This window comes from Monodelphis domestica, chromosome 7, assembly GCF_027887165.1.
Source record: "Monodelphis domestica isolate mMonDom1 chromosome 7, mMonDom1.pri, whole genome shotgun sequence".
Lineage (NCBI taxonomy): Eukaryota > Metazoa > Chordata > Mammalia > Didelphimorphia > Didelphidae > Monodelphis > Monodelphis domestica.
Window position 1 is genome coordinate 7,944,081 of NC_077233.1, and position 25,025 is coordinate 7,969,105.

Here is a 25,025-nt window from a genome sequence, read left to right on the forward strand (position 1 = left end):
GGAGCGGAGCCCCGGGAATGTCGCCGGAGCGGAGCCCCGGGAATGTCGCCGGCTCAGCAGCCCCGAGCTGGACCTACACCTCATCCACTAAAGGGGTCCGAGGAATGGGGGGTTGTGAAAGGACTTGGGGAAGCGGAAAAGCTGAGATGGGTGGGAAAGGAACACTCACATTTAACTCTATTATCCACAGCAGGGTAACAAACAAGAGGTCAAAGGTGACAAACAAACAGAAAGTCCTTCGGACGTCCGAGATGCCCTTCTTCTCCCGGCCCTCGTAGGACTCGATCCTGGCCATCAGCTGGCCGGGGTGGACGGAATGGACGCTGAGCAGAGAAGCGTGGGAGCCCTGACTTCCGCTGAGGGCATTGTCCAGGTCGTCCGGCAGATGATTCATCCTGGTGGCGGCTTAGAGGAGCCTTTTCCCAGCTTCACCATCACTCGCATTCAGGTGCGACCTTTGGAGGGAAAGGGAAGCACACGGTTAGTTTGCCCTCGCCGAGCGGAGACGCGGGGAAGGAGCGGGAGAGCCGGGCACGACACGCAGAAACTCCGGGCCAGCCCAAGGGGCCGACCAAACGGAAGTCTGGATTTGAACTCGGGCTCCCTGACTGCAGGGCCACGCTGGGTCCCGCGGAGCTGGCTGGCTCTAGCAGGTGAGAGGGAGCAGAGCTTTAACCACCGCAGACCTGTCCCCGCCTCTGGGCGACAACGGAGGCCGTCTCTATTTCAAGTCCCCGGCACGACGCTGACCTTTTGTGGCAACTGCGCTGAGAGGGCTCTCTAAGAAGGGCGTCCCCGAGAACTCGGGGGGCCCCCTCGCAAGGCCGACTGACCAAAGAGAGAAGCCCAAGGCCGTCCGGCCACCTTGGATCTCCCTCCCTTCGGGGAGGTGGAGGACTCCAGCAGGCCACAGTGGAGGCCCCTGTCATCCCTACCGGTGCTCCGACACTGCTGATGCGCTGGGGAGGCTGGAAGAAGTGCCTCTGCCCCCTTTCCTCCCTCGTCTCTGTTCTGAGGCCAGTGGGGGAGGGGGAGGCAGAAAGGAAGGCCACAGAAGGCCAAAGGTCAGGCGGCTCACAGACCCAAGAGTCCAGGGTAATGCTGGCCTCCTTTCACCGGAAGTTCCCTCCTGAACAGGGTTTCCCCTCCTCCACAAAGCCTGGATTCCCAGACAAGCAGAGCTGCCCCAGGAAAGAGCCAGGAAGACCTGAATCCTGACCCGGCTCCTTCTCTGACCGCCCCCCATTCACTCACACACTCACTCTCACACTCACTCACACACACACACACTCACTCAGATAGACAGACGCAGACACACATACATACACTCACACACACTCAGATAGACACAGACACACACACACTCACTCAGATAGACACAGACACACACACACTCAGATAGACACACACACACACACACTCATAGACAGATGCAGACACACACTCACGCACTCACTCACACTCACTCAGACAGACACAGACACTCACACACTCATAGACAGACACACTCACACACACTCATAGACAGATGCAGACACACACTCACGCACTCACTCTCACACTCACTCAGATAGACAGACACACACACTCACACACACTCAGACAGATGCAGACACAGACACACACTCAGATAGATATAGACACCCACACACTCAGACAGACACACACTCACACCCACACACTCAGATAGACAGACACTCACTCATACACACACTCAGACACACACACTCACACACTCAGATGGTCAGATGCAGACAGACACACACTCAGATAGATGCAAACACACACATTCAGATAGATGCAGACACAGACACACACTCAGACACACACACACACTCAGACAGACACACACTCACTCACACCCACACACTCAGATAGACAGACACTCACTCATACACACACTCAGACACACACATTCACACACTCAGATGGTCAGATGCAGACAGACACACACACTCAGATAGATGCAAACACACACATTCAGATAGATGCAGACACAGACACACACACTCAGACACACACACTCACTCAGACAGACACACACACTCAGATAGATACAGACACACACACACACTCAGACAGACACACACTCACTCACACCCACACACTCAGATAGACAGACACTCACTCAGACACACACACTCACACACTCAGATGGTCAGATGCAGACAGACACACACACATTCAGATAGATGCAGACACAGACACACACACTCAGACACACACACTCACTCACACACACTCAGACAGACACACACTCACTCACACCCACACACTCAGATAGACAGACACTCACTCATACACACACACTCAGACACACACACTCACACACTCAGATGGTCAGATGCAGACAGACACACACACTCAGATAGATGCAGACACACACACATTCAGATAGATGCAGACACAGACACACACACTCAGACACACACACTCACTCACACACACTCAGATAGACACACACTCAGACAGATGCAGACACAGACACACACTCAGATGCAGACACAGACACACACTCACACACACTCAGATAGACAGACACACACACTCACTCACTCACACTCAGATAGACACACACTCACACACACTCAGACAGATGCAGACACAGACACAGACACACTCAGATAGATGCAGACACAGACACACACACTCACTCACACACTCAGATAGACAGACACACACACTCACACTCAGACAGATGCAAACACACACATTCAGATAGATGCAGACACAGACACACACTCACTCACACACACTCAGATAGACAGACACACACACTCACTCACACTCAGATAGACACACACTCACACATACTCAGACAGATGCAGACACAGACACACTCAGATAGATGCAGACACAGACACACACACTCACTCACACACTCAGATAGACAGACACACACACTCACACTCAGACAGATGCAAACACACACACACACTCAGATAGATGCAGACACACACACATTCAGATAGATGCAGACACAGACACACACACTCAGACACACACACTCACTCACACTCAGATAGACACACACACTCAGACAGATGCAGACACAGACACACACACTCAGATGCAGACACAGACACACTCACTCACACACACTCAGATAGACAGACACACACACTCACTCACTCACACTCAGACACACACTCACACACACTCAGACAGATGCAGACACAGACACACTCAGACAGATGCAGACACAGACACAGACACACTCAGATAGATGCAGACACAGACACACACTCACTCACACACTCAGATAGACAGACACACACACTCACACTCAGACAGATGCAAACACACACACATTCAGATAGATGCAGACACAGACACACACTCATTCACACACACTCAGATAGACAGACACACACTCACTCACACTCAGATAGACACACACTCACACACACTCAGACAGATGCAGACACAGACACAGACACACTCAGATAGATGCAGACACAGACACACACACTCACTCACACACTCAGATAGACAGACACACACACTCACACTCAGACAGATGCAAACACACACTCAGACAGATGCAGACACAGACACAGACACACTCAGATAGATGCAGACACAGACACACACACTCACTCACACACTCAGATAGACAGACACACACACTCAGACAGATGCAAACACACACATTCAGATAGATGCAGACACAGACACACACTCATTCACACACACTCAGATAGACAGACACACACTCACTCACACTCAGATAGACACACACTCACACACACTCAGACAGATGCAGACACAGACACAGACACACTCAGATAGATGCAGACACAGACACACACACTCACTCACACACTCAGATAGACAGACACACACACTCACACTCAGACAGATGCAAACACACACTCAGACAGATGCAGACACAGACACAGACACACTCAGATAGATGCAGACACAGACACACACACTCACTCACACACTCAGATAGACAGACACACACTCACACTCAGACAGATGCAAACACACACACATTCAGATAGATGCAGACACAGACACACACTCATTCACACACACTCAGATAGACAGACACACACACTCACACTCAGATAGACACACACTCACACACACTCAGACAGATGCAGACACAGACACACTCAGATAGATGCAGACACAGACACACACACTCACTCACACACTCAGATAGACAGACACACACACTCACACTCAGACAGATGCAGACACAGACACAGACACACTCAGATAGATGCAGACACAGACACACACACTCACTCACACACTCAGATAGACAGACACACTATCACACTCAGACAGATGCAAACACACACACATTCAGATAGATGCAGACAAGGACAGACACACACTCACTCACACACTCAGATAGACACACACTTACACACACTCAGATAGACAGATGTAGACACAAACACACACTCAGATAGATGCATACACACTCACACTCACACACACACACACACAATCACCACCCAACACCTGGAGCTCTCAGTAACTGCAGGAAAAGACAACGAGGCAGTGATGAGGCTTTGACGACGAGCCTCGGGTCAGACCAAGGAGGGGCTCTCTGTCATCTGGAGAACGATGCTGACTAAATGAAAAAGTACCATGGATGGAGCTGATCAGCCGAGGAAGCCCCAGAAATCACGCACGTGAGGGGCGTCACTGATCCCGTGGAATAATCCTGCTTTAGGGTGCCAGAGATGATGACCGGCTAAGTGCCCCCAAAGACGGTTTCTGCTGCCATGATGACCTCCTGGGCTTCCGGCAGGAGGCTGAGGCTCCCCTGCCCCAGGGGGCAGCTCCTTGGAGCCGCTCTAGAACAGACTCGGGCAGGGATGGGGCTCCGAATGCCCCCGGCCTCGGCTCCCAAGAAGGGCACCCAAAGAATCTGTTATCTCCTCCCACCACTGAAAGCCAGCTAATAGGCCTCGGCAAGGATCAGCCACTAGAAACCTCTCCTGCACTAACATCCGGACCTGAGCGTGTCTTGCGTCTATTCTAAAAAGAATTCTATTCCTGCAGCTACTCTGTTTTCGGTTGGAAGAAGCACAATAGGGAGCAGCTCTATAATAACAGTGAACATTGCTAGAGCACTTTCTTTGAACCAGGCGCTGCACGAAGCACTTTATAATTACGATCTCATTTGATCCTCACAACAATCCTGCAAGGGGGCTGATGATGACCCCCATTTTACCGATGAGGAAACTGAGGCACAACACAAGGTGAAGTGACTTGCCCAGGGTCACCCGGTGAGGCTGAATTTGAACTTCCTCCCTCCCAGTCCTGGCTCCGGGCTCTACCCACGGCCTCCCAGCCACACGTGTAGAAATGAACAAAGGAGGTTCTTGAAAGCACCATGAAGCGAATGGGTCCCTGATGGAGGAGACGCCCTGGTAGCCAGGATCCCTTCATGGCCGGGTCATTTACTTGAATGCTCTGACTCAGAGGCCTCTGGGCTGGTGGTCAGTGCTGGGACACTTCCCTGGTGACCTCCCCCCTCCCAGCCACTCCCCCACTTCACTGCTGCTCCTCACATCTCCAAACTCACCAATAACTTAAGGCCATCCATTAACAGGAGTCTCTGCAAGCGTCCATCGACTAGCCAGAGGCCGGGGACGACAGCGATGGGGCATCGCAGGTCTTGGGTAGACGGACCGGCCGTCAGGCATTGGCCCACGGACTGCGCCTCACGGCCAAAATACGATGACAACGGCCAGACCGTGTCTCCCCGGGGCACGTGCCAACGTGCATGGCGGCCGTTAGAATGGCGCTTCTGCGAATGTCTCCGTGGACGATGGCTGCCCGTGTTCTCTCTAAACGTCTGGTCAGCATGGAGACCGCAGGGGCCAGACTGTCTGCGCGGGCTGGACAAGCGGGCCGACGCCTCCCTTCTCCATTCCTACCTGCAATCCCCGGAACCTCTGGCTGCTTCATGGGTAAAGTGAGGAGGCTGACGGAGATGCCGGGAGCCACATCCAGAAACAATCGCCCCGGGGGACGTTTTGTCAGGTCAAGAGGATTCAACAAGCTGATGCGGGCCCCCCTAGCCTGGAGGAGACCAGCAGACATGCACTTAATGTGTGTGGGGGGGGGTTCGGGGTACAAAAAGATTTATGGGGCATGTATAAACTAGGAAGATGGGATTAACTCTCCTCTCCTCATTCTTCAGATTTTAGCCACCAGGAATGTATACAGCCCCACTTAATCCTTAAGAGGGAGGGGTGTGTGTGTGTGTGTGTGTGTGTGTGTGTGTGTGTGCGTGTGTGTGCGCGCGCGTGTGTAGGTCTACGACCCACGTGTGCTAGTGAGTGACAAATCAAAGATAACTGACTGCCCCCTGGGCAGACCGAAGCAAAGCTAAAGCCACCAGGGGTACCCGTAAAGGTGGACCAAAGGCACAGGAAGTGATGCAAAGAACTGTCTTTAAATGTGGCAGCCACTTCCTGTGAGAGGTCTTTGCCTTTGAACGTGGCCTTGGAGGAGCTCAGGCCGGAGACCTCAGACTGCTTCCCTTTGGACTGATGCGCTGAGAGAAAGGCTGACTCCCTTTCCTTGGCTTTTCTGGAGGCACCAGCCTCTGGGGAGGCTCCTCGTCTTGGAGGAGGCCCTGTGGCTGGCATCCTCTGGGCCCCCCTTTGCTGAGGCCTCTGAAGCCCTGCCTGGTTCGGACCTCCTCTCTCTCACTTTCCTCACTTTCACTCTCTCTGTTTGTAAATAAACTACCATAAAGTCATTCTGACTGGAATAACTCACTGGGAACTGAGTACATTGCTGGAGACCAAACTCTTGGTTATTCGGCCCAACCGTAACTAGCCCTTACACGTGTAAATGCGAGTGCGGATCCACAGTACTGCTAACTCTGCCCTCTCCTACGTCTCAGGAGGAAGAAATCACTGACTGTGCTGGAGACCAGCAAAACAAACTCTTCATAGCATCTGCGGTCACTCTGGCCAGACGCGTGATAGGCAACGATGACAATCAAGTCATCAATTTTCTGTCTTGGTATCAGCAAATTCAACCACTCGATCTGAAGCACACAAGACACGAGAAGAAAGCAGAAAGGGCGCTACTCAATGAGGAAACTGACTTCAGTTCTTTGCCTAGGAAATGGAGCTCAAAGAAAAATCACAACTATTTATTGCCTTAGTGAGATCTACCCAACATGGAGCAACATTAAGGCTGGCATCCAACCAGAAAGCATTGCTCAGTTAGAAAGACTGGAGCAGCTGGGTAGCTCAGTGGAAGGTCCAGGGTTCAAATCTGGCCTCAGACTATTCCTAGCTGTGTGACCCTGGGCAAGTCACTTAACTCCCATTGCCTAGCCCTTCCTACTCTTCTGTCTTGGAACCAATACAAGGTATTTTTTCTAAGACAGAAAGTAACATTAAAAAAAAAAAAGGATGCAGGGTGGGGAGAGCCCCCTCTACCAACATCCAACTGAACTGATGGCCTCTAAGGAAGCTTTTTGGTCTCTAGACCTCAGTTCCCTCGCCTATGAAAAAGAGTGAGAGGCTGGGCCAGAAGGCATTTAAGGTTTCTCTCATCTCCAGGTCTATTATTGTCTCAAAGAAGTGGCCAAAGGTCTAGGGCTGGAAGGGGGCCTTGGAGGCGATCCAAGGCCTTAAGAAGAAAAGTAATTTGCCCAAGGCCACTCAGGGAGCGAGTGACAGGAGATGTGAGCCCAGTTGCTCTGTCCCCATAAGACAGGTGACCCCATTCCCTTTCCCCTCCTCCAACAGTGCCCCCTCTGTAATCTCCCCTCAGTCCTTTACGTTCACTCTGTCCCTGCCCACAAACACGCCCATGTCTTCCTCGCCCTCAAAAACCCTCCCTTGATCCTTCCATCCCCAATTACAGCTGTCAAACTCTTCTGCCCTTTGGGACTAAACTCCTTAACAAGGACATCTACAACAGGAGCCTCCACTTTCCTCTTACAGTCTGGCTTCTGACCTCATCCTGCCGCTGACACTGGCCTCTCCCAAGTGACCAGGGATTTCTTAGTTTCCAAATCCAATGGCTTTTTCCCAGTGTTCCTTCTCCCCTGCCCCCCAGCAGCCTCTGACACTGATGCCCACTCTCTTCTCCTTCCTCCTCTTTTCTCTGGGTTTTTGGGCCATTCCTCTTCTGGTTTTCTTCCCTATCCGATCCCTCCTTCTGCATCTTCTGGTGTGTAAGTTCCCTCCATCAATTCAGATGAGTGGCTCATCTGTAACTCAAGAGTGTGAGACGCCTAGAAGCATTTTAAAATATGTAAAGCTAAATTTGTAGATAAGGATTCAAGCAAAAGAAAATTAAAATTTAGCACCATCACACAGAGCTAAGCATTTGCTGGCAGTATACAACCTTGTGAAGCTCGGGGAAAGGTAGCCTTTTTTGTTGACTTTTCCAAAGCTTAACAATAATTGCTGAGAAGGGCTGGCAGTGGAGAGGAGAAGGGGTATGGAGCAATGCACCAGATTCTTCAACTCTAAGACGGATCAACAATATGAAGGACTACAGGAAATTAAACAAAGTCAAGATCGCATACGTGCCCTTATTTGACAAAATAATCCTGCTTTGGAGAACTTTAAAAGTTTAGGGCGAACCCTAAATTCCAGTCATTTCTGAGGATTACTTGGCTGGATTTTCTTATGGATATATCCCTTTCAAAACCAATGCAACTCTAAGTATGCATAATGGAAAACCAGAGAAATCTGCATTAGAAATAATTATTTCAATTACCAACCAGTTCAAGGTAATAACTAACTAAAGAAAAATGCAGAAGAGCTCTTAAATAAAATCAACGAATTCAACAAAAATCAACTGTAGCAGACCGCTCCCTGGCTATGGGCAAGGGGAAAACAGTATGTGCAGATTGCTCAGTCTTGGGCATGCTCAGTAGTGCTCATGGCTGGGAAGGCCTATGACCCTTGACCCCAGCTTCTCCCAGGTTAGGCGGGAAAACAGGTTTCTTTGTTCTCCCCTGGTCAAGAGAAACCACACCTATGCCTTGTCATTGACCAATGAGAATCATCCCTATGTACTGTGTATATTTGCATATCAAAAACTATATCTAGCCCAGCAGGCTCCGCCTTCTCTCTCTCTGCCCCCTGCTCTCTGCTCTCTGCTCGCTCCTTCTCTTTCAGGCTACCTGATGGCTGTCCTTGCAGGAGCTTGGCCTCTGGCCAAGCTCCATCTTTAATCTTTCTCTATTCACCTCTCTGACCTATGTGGTATGGATCTCAGGACTGGAATAGCCTACTGAATTGGTCCTTTGATCAGAGCTTAGCTGTGGCTCATTGATAATTAATAAAGACTCATTCTGAACACCTCATATCTCTATTAGGACTCCGTCACTTCCCTCGTGGTATCAAAACTTCTATCCTGTCTCTATCTTCCTACCTTGTGGCTTCTCTCACCCCTCAGAGAGAACCTACATCAACATTCTTTGGTATAAATTTAAATGGAAACGGAACCATATTTAAACTAAAGGCCTGTTTAAAGGCTAAATGTCTAGGTTGGACAAATGAAGGTCCTGTAAGACAAATGTCAGAACCCAACCCCCCAACCAAGGGGCTCCCCAAATGCTTTATTAATCCTTTAAGGATTATGGGGAATCCTTAAGAATATCTGGAGAGTCACCCAAATTATACGTTACTGGATGGTGGTAACCAAGTGACAGTCGTGGCAATCAAGGATTTAGTGCTTAGAAATCATTTTGTCCAAATGCCTCATTTTTCTCGAGAAGATCAGGATTTACCCCAAATCACACACTAAGTAAAGCAAGATGGACCCAACTCTTTGGACTGAAGTGCCGGGTGTTCTCTCCCTAACCCACACAGCACCTCAACAAGATGGGCATTCCATTAAGCTTGGGAGTCTGGTTGGCCAGCTACCTCAACATACTTTCAGTGGGTCTTTGCACGTGTGGAGAAGAGGGAGACTTTAGACCTCAGGAACACAATCAAGTTCTGAAGACCACATAGCTCTTCAGTCACCTGACAAATCAAGCTAGAACGTTAATCAACAAATTTCCAGACCCTCTGGAGAGTGCTCTGATGTGCCCATTCCAAAGCAGCCCTTCCATTGACTAAAGCAAAAGGAAATCCGCGGAGTAAAGCAGGAAGTTGGCACTCTACAGCTTTCAAAGGAAGAGACCCCAACTCATTAACTTCTGATCTGCTCCCCACCCCAGAAGGCAATGAAGTGAGTGAGCAGCAGGAGGCAGAGGCCAGACCAGGAGTCTGGACCCTGCGTGATGGCGGGCTTCCCTCCAAACTGGGGGCTGGCCTGGGAGAACCTCTGAAGCTGTGATTCCTGAGAGCCAAGCACAAGTTTCTATGGCCTCATTCCTCCTCCATAAACTGGACCACAGAGTCTCAATGCCTACCATAAACTCCATGTGTATTAGAAAAGCCCTCAAACCCTTCCAAAGCGAGGTCCCAGCTCAGACACTCTTTTCTCCATGAAATCTTCACTGATCCTCCAACTGGAAGGGATGGCTCCTCTCCAGAATTCTCCTTATACTCTGACCCTCGAGCACTTGTGGCTGTCACTTCTTTGCAGCTTTCTACTTGTTGGGAAGTCCCACAAGACTGACCTTGTATGGCACAGAAGGTACTTGACGCCTTCACTCAGTGAAACTTAAATGAAATGATAGAAGCAAAAAAAAAAAAGGTTAAATATGATTTGGGAAAGCTAATCAAGCTTTTGGAGGGAATGTCACTAGAGGAGCTGAAATGGCATCTAGCTTAGCACTTGGTCATAATTCTCCCTTGCCTCATGGAGCAGAGATGAAAATGTATGAAAATGCTGGGAAACTTTTGTTAACGATGAAAGATTCTTCAAAGCAAATGAAGTAGAAACCCAGGCAAGAAAAAGCTGAGCTTCTCTCTCAAGCAAATTCTAAAATCAAGACTCATTAGTCATTAGTATTATAATGATCACACATCATTTACAAAGTGGAATCCACCGGGCTCTCCCAGATAGATGAAGTTTTTCAAACTAAACAAAGGAAACAACTCAAGGAATGTGAAATGATGCCTCAAGAATATTTTTCAAACTTATAAAATATCATCTCTGGAAACGGTGGCTCAAGATTACCCCACCTGGGGGCAGAAGTAACAGGAGAAAAGCTCTGAAAAGCTCCTCCCGGGATGAAAGAAGGGAATGACAGATTTGAGGTTCAAATCCCCACTCCTACACATGGACACATCCAGCTAACTTGTGGTCATACTCTGTAAGTCAGTGTCAGTCTGGTTTCATTAGTCATTTGAAAATGGAGCAGATTTTGGAAAAACCTACTCACATTGTTTGGGGCAGACTTGCTCATAAGAGTGTCAGACTCCGGGTTGGTGCTCAGATGCCTGCTGATTATGATGAAGATGATGGTGATGATGGTGATGGGGGGTGGGGGGGGGGGTTGGTGGTGATGACGATGGTGGTGGTAACCAAGCCTGTCTTTTCCTTAACTTTCAAAGTGAGTCACCTACCCTTTCTCCTGTTGAAATCATTTGTTCCGAAATCTTAATGTCCAGTCACATTAAACAGCTTTTGACTGTGAGTTCTAGTCCTGCCACTGACTAGTCGATAATCACATCACCTTTCCATGTGTTTTTTTTTCAAAATGATGTCTTTGCAGGCCAGAGCACTGGGATGAATGTCAACTAATGACACTGAAAAGGGGCAAATTTAACATCTTATCCTGGAGTTAAAAATCTTTTCCAAGGGCAAGATGGGGGATCCATCTGGGCAAAAACCTCTAAGAGTCATGGCGGACTACAAGCTCAATGAGCCAACTGTGTGACATGGCAGCTGAACAAACGCCTGTGACTTTGGGTTGCAGGAAGGGCAAAGCTTCTAGGAATGAGAAGGCGGCATAAAAAGGGAGTGAAGGTCCATCTGCACCCTGCCCCAGGCAAATCACATCTGGAGTACTGTGTGCTGCCTGGAAGAGTTTAGCAAGGACCCCTCTCCAGGAGGGTGACCAAATAAGGAAGTGCCCTAATCCACGTCATATGAGGACCAGGTGATGGAACTGGAGATGCCAGGCAACCAACCACCAAGTGTTTATGAAACTCTACATACCAGGGGAGGCACTAAGTGCAGGGCAAAGAGAAAACCTAAAGCAAAGGAGACCAGGAGGAACGGAAGAGCGGTCTCTCCTTGGAAATGCCCCCAGCCCCTGTGGCTTCCTGGCTTTGGAGCATCCATCTGGCCCTGCTGCTTTCTCACACTGGAATACCTCTCAGCCCCTGTCCCACTGCACCCACTTTCAGGAAAGGCCAAGGTTAGGCAACATTCATTCTCCTCCCAGTCATTAATCAACACTGGCTAAGCACCTACTACCAGTCAGGCACAGGACTAAGTACAGAGGATACAAAAAGAGACAAAAGACACAGCTCCTGCCCTGAAGGTGCTCACTGTCACACAGAGGAGAGAACACACAAATATATGCAAAGCAAGCTCTAGACAGGATCAATAGGAAACAATGAGCAGAGGGAAGGCCCTGGAATTCAGAGGGGCTGGAGAAGGCTTCCTGGAGAAGCTGGGTTTGGGGCTGGAACTTAAAGGAAGCTGGGAGATCAGAAGTCAGACCAGAGGAAACAGAGTGTTCTAGGCATAGGGGATAGGAAGAGAAAATGCCCAGAGATGGAAGGTCTTGTTTGTGGAACAGCCAGGAGGCCAGAGTCACCTAACAGAAGGGCACTCAGACAGAAGGAAGAAGGGGGCTAGGTAATGGAGGGCTTGGAATGCCAGAGAATTTGATGCTTCGGACTTCCCAACTTGAACCCAGTGCCTCTGGGAAGACAGCACCTGCCCTGCCTTTTTAGCTCCTTTCTGTATTTGGTCTTCAATCGCTGCCATTACAATGTAAGCCCCACAAGAGCAGGCAACTCTTTTTTTTTATTGTATTTTATCCCCAGGGCATGGTCTTTAAATCCATAATAAATATCTGTGACCTCACCTTCAAGGGTCCAAAGGGCTGCTGCTAGGAGGAAGGGTTTGCTATCTCTGTCTGGCAGTCAAGAGAGGAAGTTAAGAGGAAGATGGAGGCTTGTTTACAACTTCCTAAGAGTTTAGGGCTATAGCAACCGGAACAGCTATGGCAGAAGGCTCCTCCTTACTGCTGATCTCTAAGTGAAGCCTAGGTACAAGGACTGCTTTGGCACACAGAAGTCAGAGGGGCCAATCTGGGTGTCAGCTGGACTCGATGGCCCCTGAGGTCCCTTCCTCTGAAATTCTGATTCTTGTGACTAGATGATCTCTTATGCCCCTGAGAGGGTTGAATCTAAAATCTGTCAACATGTTTTCGGTTCCTAAGATATCTTGATTGATCAAAATGGCAGAAGGAGATACAGACCTGAAACGGAACGCATCTGTAGAGGTTCAGATATAACAAATCATGAGGACATTAAATATGTATTCAAAAGCTGATTCCAATGAGCAAGGTGTTCATGGGTCAGACTTATGTACATATTTTTAATAATTCACATGATTGACTTATACTGGATAAATTCTATGAGAGAAAAATCCTAAGTCAGGAAGGGTTTTTGACCAAAGTTCTGGGAAGAAAGAAGTTTAACAAGAGGCAGGAGTGTCTTTCAAATAGCTTCTTCCTAGCCACCAGGCTGAACAATTGGCTTACTACTTATTTCATTATCTTTGTAATGTGACTTGTAACCTTATGTAAAACTTTTGGGATCTCCTTTGTCTGTAGGATTCCCAGAAAACTCCCAAAGATGTTTTAGCCTCATAATAAAAAAAAAAAAAAACAGTCAGAGACAGGCTAAGTTCTCTCTCTCAGTCTAGTCTCCCTGACTGCTTCCAAGCTTCTCTCTCTGGGTCTCCATCCCGTTCCTTAGTCCCTTTTCCCATCCATTTTCCAGGCCCCGGCTTCCCTTTTTATGTCACAAGAACCCAGGCAGATCTGTGGAGCGGCAGGCATGCTTCAGCATTCTTGTTGGTGACTTCTGGTCTTCATTGGCTTTCTTCTTCCCTGGAGGAGACAACACTCCTCCCATTCCAGAGGAACAGATAGGATTGGAGCTGCCCGGGGCCACAGAGAGCCACTAAATCCAATCCCTGAACATTTTACAGGAGTGAGGCGGCCCTTTACCCAAAGACACACAGCCAAGAAGTTTTGGAAGCCAGGATCTGAAGCCAGGTTCTCCTGCCTCCAAGGCCACTAGGCTAAGCTGCTCCCCCTCAACCATACATATACACCTCTTGAATTGTGTAACTAGAGTGCACTGGGCTTTACTGAAGGGATGGAGAGGAGAGGATTGGGATCAAAGCAGGCAGGCTGCCAATAAAGTGCATCAACAAGAGATACAACTGAAAGTTCTGTTTGCCAGCTTCTTGCTGGGGCCTGGCACTTCAGATCAGCTCAAGAGATGGTTCTCAAATGAGTAGTAAAGCCTAGTTCTTGAGATGCAAATACACTGAATCTTGAATAGATTTAGTAGAGAGAAGGATAAAGGCGAGTCACTTACTAAGGTAAGAAGAGTAGAGCCAGCTTCTCTCTGGCCCAGCTCTTATCCCTGTCTAACATGGTTTGCTGGGCAGTGAGGTAGCACAGTGGATAAAGCCCCGGACTAGGGAGTCAGGAAGATCTGAGCTCAAATATGGTCTTAGACACTTACTAGCAGGGTGACCCTGCGCGAGTCACTTGATCCAGTTTGCCTCAGTTTCCTCATCTACAAAATAAGCTGGAGAAGGAAATGGCAAACCACTTCAGGGTCTCTGCCAAGAATCCCAAGCAGAGCCCCAAAGAGTCAGACGTGACTGAACAACAACTTGCTCCAAACAAACGGGACAGAAAAGAAGGAATGGGAGAGAGAGGAGAAGGCAGACACAGCTTCCATCTCGCCTTCTCCTATGACCTGATATGGCCTTTTATTTGTAAGTACACACATGCACATACATGCACACACACACACACACACACACACACACACACACACACGTTTCCTTCAGTAGCCACCCACATTGCACAAGCCAGTCAATCCCAGAGGCATTCTGACATTATTTAAGTTAAAGATGTCTAAAGACAAGAACTTTGTCTGATCCAAAGGATCCTAAGGAGGAGCTTCTGCCATCTGTAATGGAACCATCCAAGTCAGAAAAAAAACCTGATTGCAGCTTTGTTTTTAGCATACAAGGAGAAAACCAGGGTGCCAAAGGTCTTCAGCTTAATCCAAGCTATTTCCGGTCCTCCTCCCTGCTCTGCTCTGCTGTCCACTCTCTCATGGCAAAAGTCAAATTCTTGTGGGCTCTGGGAAAACGCCTATTGGGGAAATCCCATCTGGGGAAACTAGGTTCACAGGAATACTAGCTGATGCACAATTCGAAGCAATTCAACAAGCATTAATTAAATTCCTATTCAGTGCTGGGGTACCCAGATAGGACTGTCCTCTGGGAACCTGCAGTCTGTCAGGGAAAACAACATGAGCACATTGCAGAATGCAAAATGAAAACCCAAAGTCAGGGAGGTTAGGAGATGGGGGTGGGGGGAATGATGAGGTACGGAGTGAGTCTTTAAGGGAGCCCAGAGCCAGGGGCTCCAGAATCAAAGTGAGTGTCATGTCTAAATCTGCGTGTGGCTCAGACAAGTCAATGAGTCTCCCTGAGCTCCCAAATAAGAGGTTTGGATTAGAAATGAGAGGGGGGTCCCCTCCAGCCAACAGCGCTGGGAGCTCATCAATCATCTTCCCAAGTAGAAACAATTGTGTGTCTTATTGAACATCATTTTTTCCAAATAAAAGTATTTGTGAGAACAGCCCATTGACTTTGCAGGAGTGATGGCTACTCTCCCTTCTCAATAGGAGAGTTCACTGATCTCAGGATAAACAAGGTTTCCCAACTCTTACTTCCTTTTTTTACTTTCTGGAGGATCATTTCCTTTCCCTAAGCCCCAGTCTTGCCTCCCTGCCTTCTTTCCTTCCTTCCTCCATCTCCTTTTCTCCCTCCTTCCCACTCTTCCTTCCTTCCTCCCTCCCTTCCCACCTCCCTCCCTTCCCACCTCCCTCCCTTTCTTCCTTCCCTTCTGACTTATAATCAATTCTAGTATTTGTTCCAAGGCAGATAGAAAGTGGTAAGAGCTAGATAATGGGGATTAAGTGATTTGCCCAGTGTCACACAGCTAGGAAATGTCTGAGGCAGGAGTTGAACTCAAGACCTCTTGTCTCTATGCCTGGTTCTCAATCTACTTAGCCCCTAGCTGCACCCTTTCCTCTTTCTTTTAAGGATTCCCTCATCTGGGCCGTCCTGGGGTTTGACACCTTGGCATCATCCTCATACTCACCTGCTCCACGTGTTCAATCAGCTGCTGAGCTTCGACCATTCCCTGGCCCTAATCATAATGCCTCTAGCATCCTGGTCTCTGCCCTGGTCTGTGCAATCATCGTCTCTCACCCAGCCTGCTGAGATTCCTTCCTGATCCATTCCCAGGCTTAAATATCTCCCTTTCCAGTCCACTCTCCACAAAACTGACCAAGTGACACCCTACAATCCCTACAACAGGGCCATCCAGGTTATCTTCCTCCTCAAAAGGCCACAGCAGCAACCTTTTGCCTCTAAGATAAAGTACAAACTTTCTGGGGTCAAACTTTCTGGGATGGACTTTTCAATCCCTTCACAACTTGCTTCTGTCTCCATTTCCAGGAGAATTACTCATGCGTCCCCTTCCACCAAAACTGTCTACACCATATTCCGGGTCCGTGACACTCTATTGCCCACCTCCACAAGTTTCCTTAGGTGCACCCACCCCCTCCTGTCCAGTATCATCTCCATCCTTATTTCTGCTTCCTCAACTCCAGCGTCTTTCCAAACTCAGCTCATCTGCTCCCCTCTGCTTCTGAAATGACCTTGAATCCAGGCTCTGCATTCTGGATTTACTCATCTTCCCAGAGAGAATACGACCTCCTGATGAGCAAGGACCACCTTCAATCCTCTGTATTTTCTCAGGGTCCAGCCCAGGGCCTGGCATGTGGTAGACCCTTAATAAATACTAGCCAATGGAAGGCCCAGGTTCAAAATGAGCAGCTCAGAGTTCCTGGTTCATGACATCCTCAGCTGGAGCTCCCCAAATCTGCTGTCTTCAAAGCTAACAGGAAGGAAGTAGCTTCTCCTAAAGCTCCTGCCCACAAACTCAGGGCCACTGACTGCCTCTCACCCAGGGAGGGCCCAGGGCTGTTTTTCCCCCAGAATAAAGTCTGTCCTCGGCTCTGAACATGAGCTCCTGAAGGGCAGAATCTGTCTTTCTCTCTGCTTGTACTTATATTTCTGGCCCTTAGCACAATATCTGGAACATGACGGGCACATGATAAAGGCTCGCTGACATACACTGCTGGGTTTGTACCCCAAAGAGATAATAAGGAAAAAGACTTGTACAAGAATATTCACAGCTGAGCTCTTTGTGGTGGCCAAAAATTGGAAAACGAGGGGATGCCCTTCGATTGGGGAATGACTGAGCAAATTGTGGCATGTGCTGGTGATGGAATACTATTGTGCTGAAAGGAATAATGAACTGGAGGGATTCCATGTGAACTGGGACAACCTCCAGGAATTGATGCAGAGCGAAAGGAGCAGAACCAGGAGAACATTGTACACAGAGACTGATACATTGTGGTACAATCGAAGGTGATGGACTTCTCCATTAGCGGCAATGCAGTGATCCTGAACAACCTGGAGGGATCTAGGAGAAAGACACTATCCACCTCCAGAGACACAAGTGTGGGAGTAGAAACACAGAAGAAAAACAACTGCTTGAATACATGGGTCTATGGGATCAGGATTGGGGATGGAGACTCTAAGCAATCACCCTGGTGCAAACATCAATAATATGGAAATGGGTCTTGATCAAGGACACATGTAAAACCCAGGGGAATTGCACGTGAGCTACCGGAAGGGGTGGGGGAGGGGAGGGAAAGAATATGATTCTTGTAACCAAGGAATAATGTTCTAAATTGACTAAATAAAATTTTCAAAAAAAAAAATTAAAATTAAAAAAAAAAACAAAGGCTCGCTGACTCGACTAAACTATAAAACTCCAAGTCAATACAACTAGCATTAAATGTGTCCATCTAAGGAGGGTGACAAGTATAAAGAAGCATGGACAACCAGAATCTAGACCCAATAAACTGGAGAAATCAAGAGAGAGAAGGCATTGGCATTAAGGGGGTGGGGGGGAGAGGAAGACTTCCTAGACAGGGTGGGTCTTTCACTGAGAATGGAGCTAAGTGAGGCAAGCTAGAAGACAGAGATGAGGAGGGAAAGGAGGGGAGAGCTCTAGACAGGAGGAGGGAGAGCCAGTGAAAATGCCTGGGATTGGGAGATATTAGAGGATCTGGGGGTAAGGAATAACAATGAAATCAATAAGGAAATCAATTCTCCCAAGACAGTTACCAAAATATTTTTAAAACCAAGTTGGCAGACCCCAGGCTAAGAGCACCTGTTGCAGTCAACTCTCACAAGGACCACCTAGAATTAGGTTCTTTTAAGATCACAAATGTCATAGGGAATAAGGGAAGTGAAGAAGTCAAAAAACTATGGGAAGGGGCTGACCAAGTAAAGGAGGCAGACCCTAAAAAGAATACAGACACACACAGACCAGAGCCATGTAAAAGAAAGCATCACTTGGGAACCAAACTAGATTAACAGCAATGGAAACAAGTCCCCAGTTCTCAGCAGACATGTACATACATGGACCATCTGAGCTGTAAAGGCTCATTCCTGTCCCTTTTGCCTGACTTGTCCTGAAGCCTCCCTCCAAAGGCCCCAGCTAGAGGTCTCCCCGCCCAAATGCATTCTTACTTACGACCACGCTACCCCCCACCCTCAGAGTGGAAGTTCCTAGAGGGCAGGGGTGTTTGGCCCAGCCCCTCGCCTAGTGCATGGCGGCTCAATCTAAAGATTTCAAGGGAGCCCACTAGTGCCCAAAAGGCAAGAAGAAAAGACAGCAAGCTTGAGATGGAGAAGGGGGCCACAGAGACTGGGGAAATTCATTAAGTTGCAGGTCACTGCCTCCCAAGAGCTCATAAATGCCCATTTCCAAAGGCTTACATCTAATTTGTGTGAACCAGAGGACCACACATGAGCCTCCCAACCAGAGAACTTTCCCACTTCCTTAATTACAAACCTAGCCCCTATTAAACACTTCCTTTATGTCAATGGGGTCATTCATCGAGGTTCCACCCATTTGGAGCTCAGACTAATTCAGATAGGGCCCAGGCTGCCGCCCTCTTTATCCTAGCTACAAATAATGTGTTTGCTACGCAAATTAATAGTCAATCCAAAAAGACTATGAGGAGACTTTAAGCAATTTAAAAGCACACTGTTTTCAAACAAATTGTTTTTTGCACTGAAAACAAGCTGGGATAAGATCCTCTCTCTCTCTCTCTCTCTCTCTCTCTCTCTCTCTCTCTCTCTCTCTCTCTCTCTCTCTCTCTCTCTCTGTCTCTCTCTCTGTCTCTCTCTCTCTGTCTCTCTCTCTCTCTCTCTCTCTCTCTCTCTCTCTCTCTCTCTCTCTCTCTCTCTCTCTCTCTCTCTTTCTCTCTCTCAATCTCTTCTCTCTGTCTCTCTCAATCTCTCTGTCTCTCTCTCTCAATCTCTCTGTCTTTCTGTCTCACTCTCTCTCTCTAGGAATGGGACTGTATGAACACCTATAATAGATAATGCAATTAAGTCCCAGGACTCAACCACCACAAATTGGATCTAATGAGTATGCTTTAATTCCAAAGACAGGAAAGTGTCTGAAATACTTCAGAGATATTCTCCAGAGCTGTTTTTTTCTTTTCCTTTTTTTTTTTAAAGAACCCTTCCCTTCCATCTTAGAATCAATACTGTGTGTTGGTTCCAAGGTAGAAGAGTGGCAAGGGCTAGGCAATAGGGGTGAAGTCATTTGCCCAGGATCACACACCTAGGAAGTGTCTGAGGCTAGATTTGAACCCAAGACCTCCCATCTTTAGGCCTGGCTCTCTACCCTATCCATAGCAGATTTTTAACCAAAAGAAAAAAAAAAGGCTCTAGCTAACGAAATAGCCGGTACCCTGCGCCCAAAGCATCTCAGTTCACCTCTGTGGTACAGAAAGTACAAAGAGATCAGCTCCACCATAAATAATAACCAAATGTACCAGTGTCATGCTTGAAGGTGACAAGTATTTTCCTCACTAACACCCTGCAGGAAGGCAGCACAAGTATCAATACCTCCACTTAATAGATAAGGAAACTGAGCTCAGGTGATATGTCCACAGTCCAGGAAGTTGCAACATAACCAGAATCTGAACTCTGCTCTTCGGATTCTGCTGAGCAAATCTCCTTTGCATCTACTCAGTGAATAGGGACTTCCTCATACAATGAATTATCAGGGTGTTCCCATTATTGTATGTGCCTTTGAGTAATAAAGTGGCATTCCTTCATGTCCTTAATTCCTTAATGGGTTTCAACCTGTTCTTCCTCCCAATTCATCTGAATTCACCAGCCTTTACCGGAGTGGGTAGAATGAAGCCTCAGGTTTCCACAATCTGGTGTCACTTGACCTTTCCCCTCCTTTTCCTATGCCCACCCTCCATCCATTGGCTGCAGCCAAACTGGCCCACTTTCTGCCCCTTAACCCCACCTGCAGCTTCCCAACTCTGCTCTCGGACATTCTTGGTCATTCATTAAAGCCCCGCCATGTTGCCTCTTCCATGAAGCTCTCCTGGATCTCAGATCTACCACAGCCTTCACCTCAGCCTTGGCTGCAGAGCTCTAGAAAGTAGCCCAGGCATGCTGTGTGTCATCCTTTGTCTCATCCCTCTGTGAGGACAGGAAGAGGGTCTTGTTTTAACTTGATTCCACTGTTACCATAGGACCGTATGCGGTAGGCACAGTAGAGTCTACAGGTTGGTTTGTCTTTGGTGAAGTTTCATGCCTTTCCTAAACACAGCTTTAATACAATAAAAAACTAAGAGAACAAGAAAGGCTGCCGTGTTAAAGGCCTATTAAAACCAAACTAAACTAGCAGGGCTTTGCTCTCATTATGAAACATGTGTTTTCTCCATCTAAAATTTCAATCAAGCCCCTCTGATCAGGCCTGCGCAAAGTAGGTCAAGTCCATTGTAGGACTGTGTTCCTCTCTACTGGAAGCAGGGATGGCATTGCCCATGAAGAAAGTCCCTAGGGCCTTCTGGAGGACCCAAACTGAAAAAGATGATAGGCCATTTCAATTCCATTAAATAAGAGTCCAGCAGCACCTACTGTGTGCAGGGCATTGTGTTTGGCACTCGGGACACAAAGACAGACATGAAAAACCAGCCCCTTCTTCCAGAAGCTTCCATCCCCTGGTGGCTTGGCCATGTCCAAGAGAAGTCCAGACATGACAATCTGACAATGGGTCAGTGCTAACACTTGGGAAACACCAACAGTTTCCCATCAGAACTGGTGCCAGAGCAGAGCCTTAAAAGAAGCTTCCATTCTGAGAGGCAGACACTAGGGAGGAGCATATTGGGGGGCCGTGGAGATGGGGTACAGAAACAGGAGAAGCAATGGCCAGGTCAGGTGGACTAGAAAGAAAGTGAAGGCAAATGATGTGAATTCAAGAAAGGCAGAGAAGCAGAAAGGAATCTAATCATGAAAGCCTTTAGATGGGAGGCTGAAGAACTTCTAGTTTATCCTATAAGAGGGGACCACGGAGACTTCTTGAGCAGGGGAGTGGCACAATCAGATCTGGGCTTAGAAAGATTATTTGGGCAGAAGATGAAGTGGGGCCCACAGAAGACTCAAGGAGTCCAGGAGTCCCTGTTTGGCTTTGCTCCAAAGAGCAAAGCAGGAAGACAAATCTTCACCTGTGCCTTGGGGAAAATGAGAGCTGGTGTTCTGCACAGGGATTCAGCTTAGGTTAAAGAAGAAAGAAAGCTACTAGGGAATATGTCAATGCAGAAGAATGTTTCCATGGAAGACTGGGAAGGAGAAAAGGAAAGAGACGGAGTTTCAGCTCTAGCAGGGATACCTGGAGAGCCTCTTACACAGCAGAGGCTTAAGTCTAATTAAAGAAGGTTTCCCATCTTAGCAAACAGTGACAATGATCAATGGTCTGACCAAGCATTCAGTGATGGAGCACACATCTTCCTTCTTTCAGGCTGAGGGTGGCAAAAGATCTCCCCTGACCTAGTAGTTCTGGGGATCTTGCTCTCATCTAAGGGACTCCTAGAAGCTCCAATCATCCCATAGTTCATTCAGCTTACTGACTCGACTGACTGAGGTTTTACTCAATCTCCTGCGGCCACCTCCATTTTTTGTCATTGTTGTTCAATGTGGTCTCCCATAACATGCACTAGCCCTTCTGAATGAGTTCACGGGAATCCCAGCAAACATGTTGGTCATTTTTATTCTCTGGACCTCCTGACAATCAGCCCGGAGCATTTCACCACTGAAAAATTAAGCCAGTAGCATACATGACAAAATACCAGAACAACACCATTTGTCTGGCTCCTTCACAAAGGAATTAATATTTGCTGCCAAACCAGTGAACTAATCCATTATAAACACAAACAACTTTCAAAGGATAAGCAGAAAGGAATCTTACTTGTTCTCTACTGAAAATTTGCTATGGCTACAGCAGCTAAAGCAAGCCAGCGTGGTGATGCCCAGCATTTGGAGAGGGCTGAAGGGTTGCAAAAGCACCAGATGTGGTTTGATCTTCACAACAACCCTGATAATTACTCTTGTGTAAATGAGGAATCAGGAGGCTGCCACGCCCAGGGAGGGTGACATGCCCAGGGTCACACAGCTGACGGTCAGAGCCAGGATTCAACTTGGATCTTCCTAAGTCTCCCAAGTACAATGTCCCCCCATTGTGCCACCCAGTAGCCTAAGCCTAGGTGCCTAACCCTATGACTGTGTCTGAGTCACTTCTAATGGTGCCACTAATCTAAGAGCACAACAGCAGTATTTCTCTTTTCCTCCTACAACAGATGTGCTCCCCAGTCATGCCATTTTTATCTGCTAAAACCCCAAAGAGATTTCTTCTAACACACCCTTTCCCATGAATCCTTTGTCTTCCCCAAAGAGATCCGACATCTGGACAGAAATCAAAACTAAAAGGTTGCTCCAATACAAGTGGTTGCAATTATATCAAAGGAGACAGACAAGGAAATTGGATACTGCTACAAGAAACAGTAAACAAACATCCCTTCCAGATAGTTCAACAATTAGATCCATCAAAGGGCTAAGAATGCTATAAGAAGCACCAGGTAAAAACAAAAGAGTACAGCATTTTCATACTACAGTATCAGAAGATGGGAAATGGAGAAAACCGACCAATGGCAAAGACGAATTTATTTAGCAAGCAGGAAGAAACACGCAAAGAACTGAATTCCAAAGGCAAGAAAGGGCTCTTTTTTGTTGTTGTTCAAACAAAGAGTTCACAAAAATGCAAGAAGGCAGAAATCATACTTGCTATTATTTTAGACTAAAGTGTCATCATCTGTAACAGTAACAGGAGAAAAAAGGCTCCCTGGAAACAAAGAACAGAAAATAACTAGGTGTAAAATACTAGGAGAATACAGATAGCCATTTTAAAGTAACAACACCAAGACAACTGTTGCAATCCATTTTAGGACAAGGAATAGTTGTATTCATGAGAGAGAAGAGCAGCCAGCCTCCCCAAGGAATCCATTTCTCTCACAGAGCTGATGCAGGGTGAGGCAAACAAGAACCAGGAACGGCTGCCAGCCCAACCAACTGACAACATCCTAAGTGAAAAGCGCTAGATGCTATTTAATCTCGGGCTGCCCTATTACACCCCTGAGAGGAAAGCCAACGTCTCCCCAAGTCACCACAGGACTGGAGGGCCTGGCTGGGCAGCTCCCCACAGCCTGCTGGACACAATTGATGGCAGCAGAGAGTTCTGCTGAGCAGTTCTCTTTTTGTTCCCTTATTTTCACAAGGCAGGGTCTGCTGGGGAGTGGGGGAAGGGGGCATATATTTGGAAATGGACCTTTAGCAACAGTAAGAGACATGAGCCAAATGAGAGAAAAGAAGAAGAGATCTATGGGAGAGCAAAAAGGAGTAAGATCAGAAATCAATAAAATAGAAAATTCAGAAGAAAAAAAAGAATTTCTAAAGCTGAGATGCAGTCTTTAAAAGACCTATCAAACTGCCCAGAGGTTAGAAATTTTAATCCAAAAAGGAGAGAAAAAGGAAAGTCACCAAAATGATCTTCTTTCAGCCCTGAAATGATTTCCACTTGCTTGGCCGAGGGGTTAATTGGAAAGATAACAAGAAAGGCCAACAAGATCCCTCTCCAAGACACAAACAAGGTATTGACATAGATGTCAAGAAGAGGCTTCTCCACTCCCAGTCTCTGAGAAGTCACTTAACCTTCCTCCTGGGTAACCTGGGGGCCGGAGGGGCTGGAGAGTCAGGCCTGAAGATCAGAGGACCCAGGTTCAAATCTGGCCTCAGACACCATAGCTGGGTAACCCTGGGCGAGTCACTCACCAGGTAGAGTGGAGGGTCCCTCTAAGCGCTAAGATTCTACAAATTTAGACAATATCTACTGCTCTCTGCAAGTGAGCGATCCTGAAAAATAGCAACTGCCAGATCATGGGGACATTTGGAGCCCAGAGGTGAAAGAATAAGATTCTGATCCAAATTATCAATTTCTTCCTGGCCTAAAGGAAGAAATCATGTTGCTTTGGGAAGATGATTCCTAATAAAAAGATCGGATTTTTGCCGGCCACCACTGAATGAACAGGCTCTCCATTCCCTGGGCCATTCCACTGTCCTGAGCCTGAGCACAATGATCATCGTGGTGGCCACAGATCCGTCCTGATGAGAGCAAAGTGAATCCCACAACCGACCAAGTATTCAGAGTCAGAGTCATCATTACAAAGAATATGGTCAGGTCCGGCCCAAAGTCCAGGTACAAACTGGAAAAATGTCACTGCAGGAAGGGATTCAAGCCCTGACCCATAAAGGACCTGAACAAAGAATGAAGGCCCAGGTCTGGATCCTTCTAGCTGGGGGACCCTGGGCAAGTCAAAGGCCAGGAAGCT

At 47.7% G+C, this 25,025-nt stretch overlaps 1 protein-coding gene across 5 annotated transcripts in view; it reads right to left on the reverse strand.

The window, feature by feature from the left end:
• STARD3NL (STARD3 N-terminal like) overlaps nt 1–25,025 on the reverse strand; it is a 50,265-nt gene that overhangs the window by 22,828 nt on the left and 2,412 nt on the right. For 4 of the 5 annotated variants that reach the window (XM_056804145.1, XM_056804144.1, XM_007500624.2 and 1 more), the window contains exon 2: nt 170–455. The exons of the other annotated variant lie outside the window; for it this stretch is intronic. In XM_056804145.1, the coding sequence (XP_056660123.1) occupies nt 170–394 (225 nt within the window). In that variant the 5' untranslated portion in view covers nt 395–455. The remainder of the gene's footprint in view (nt 1–169; nt 456–25,025) is intronic. 5 annotated transcript variants of the gene reach the window in all.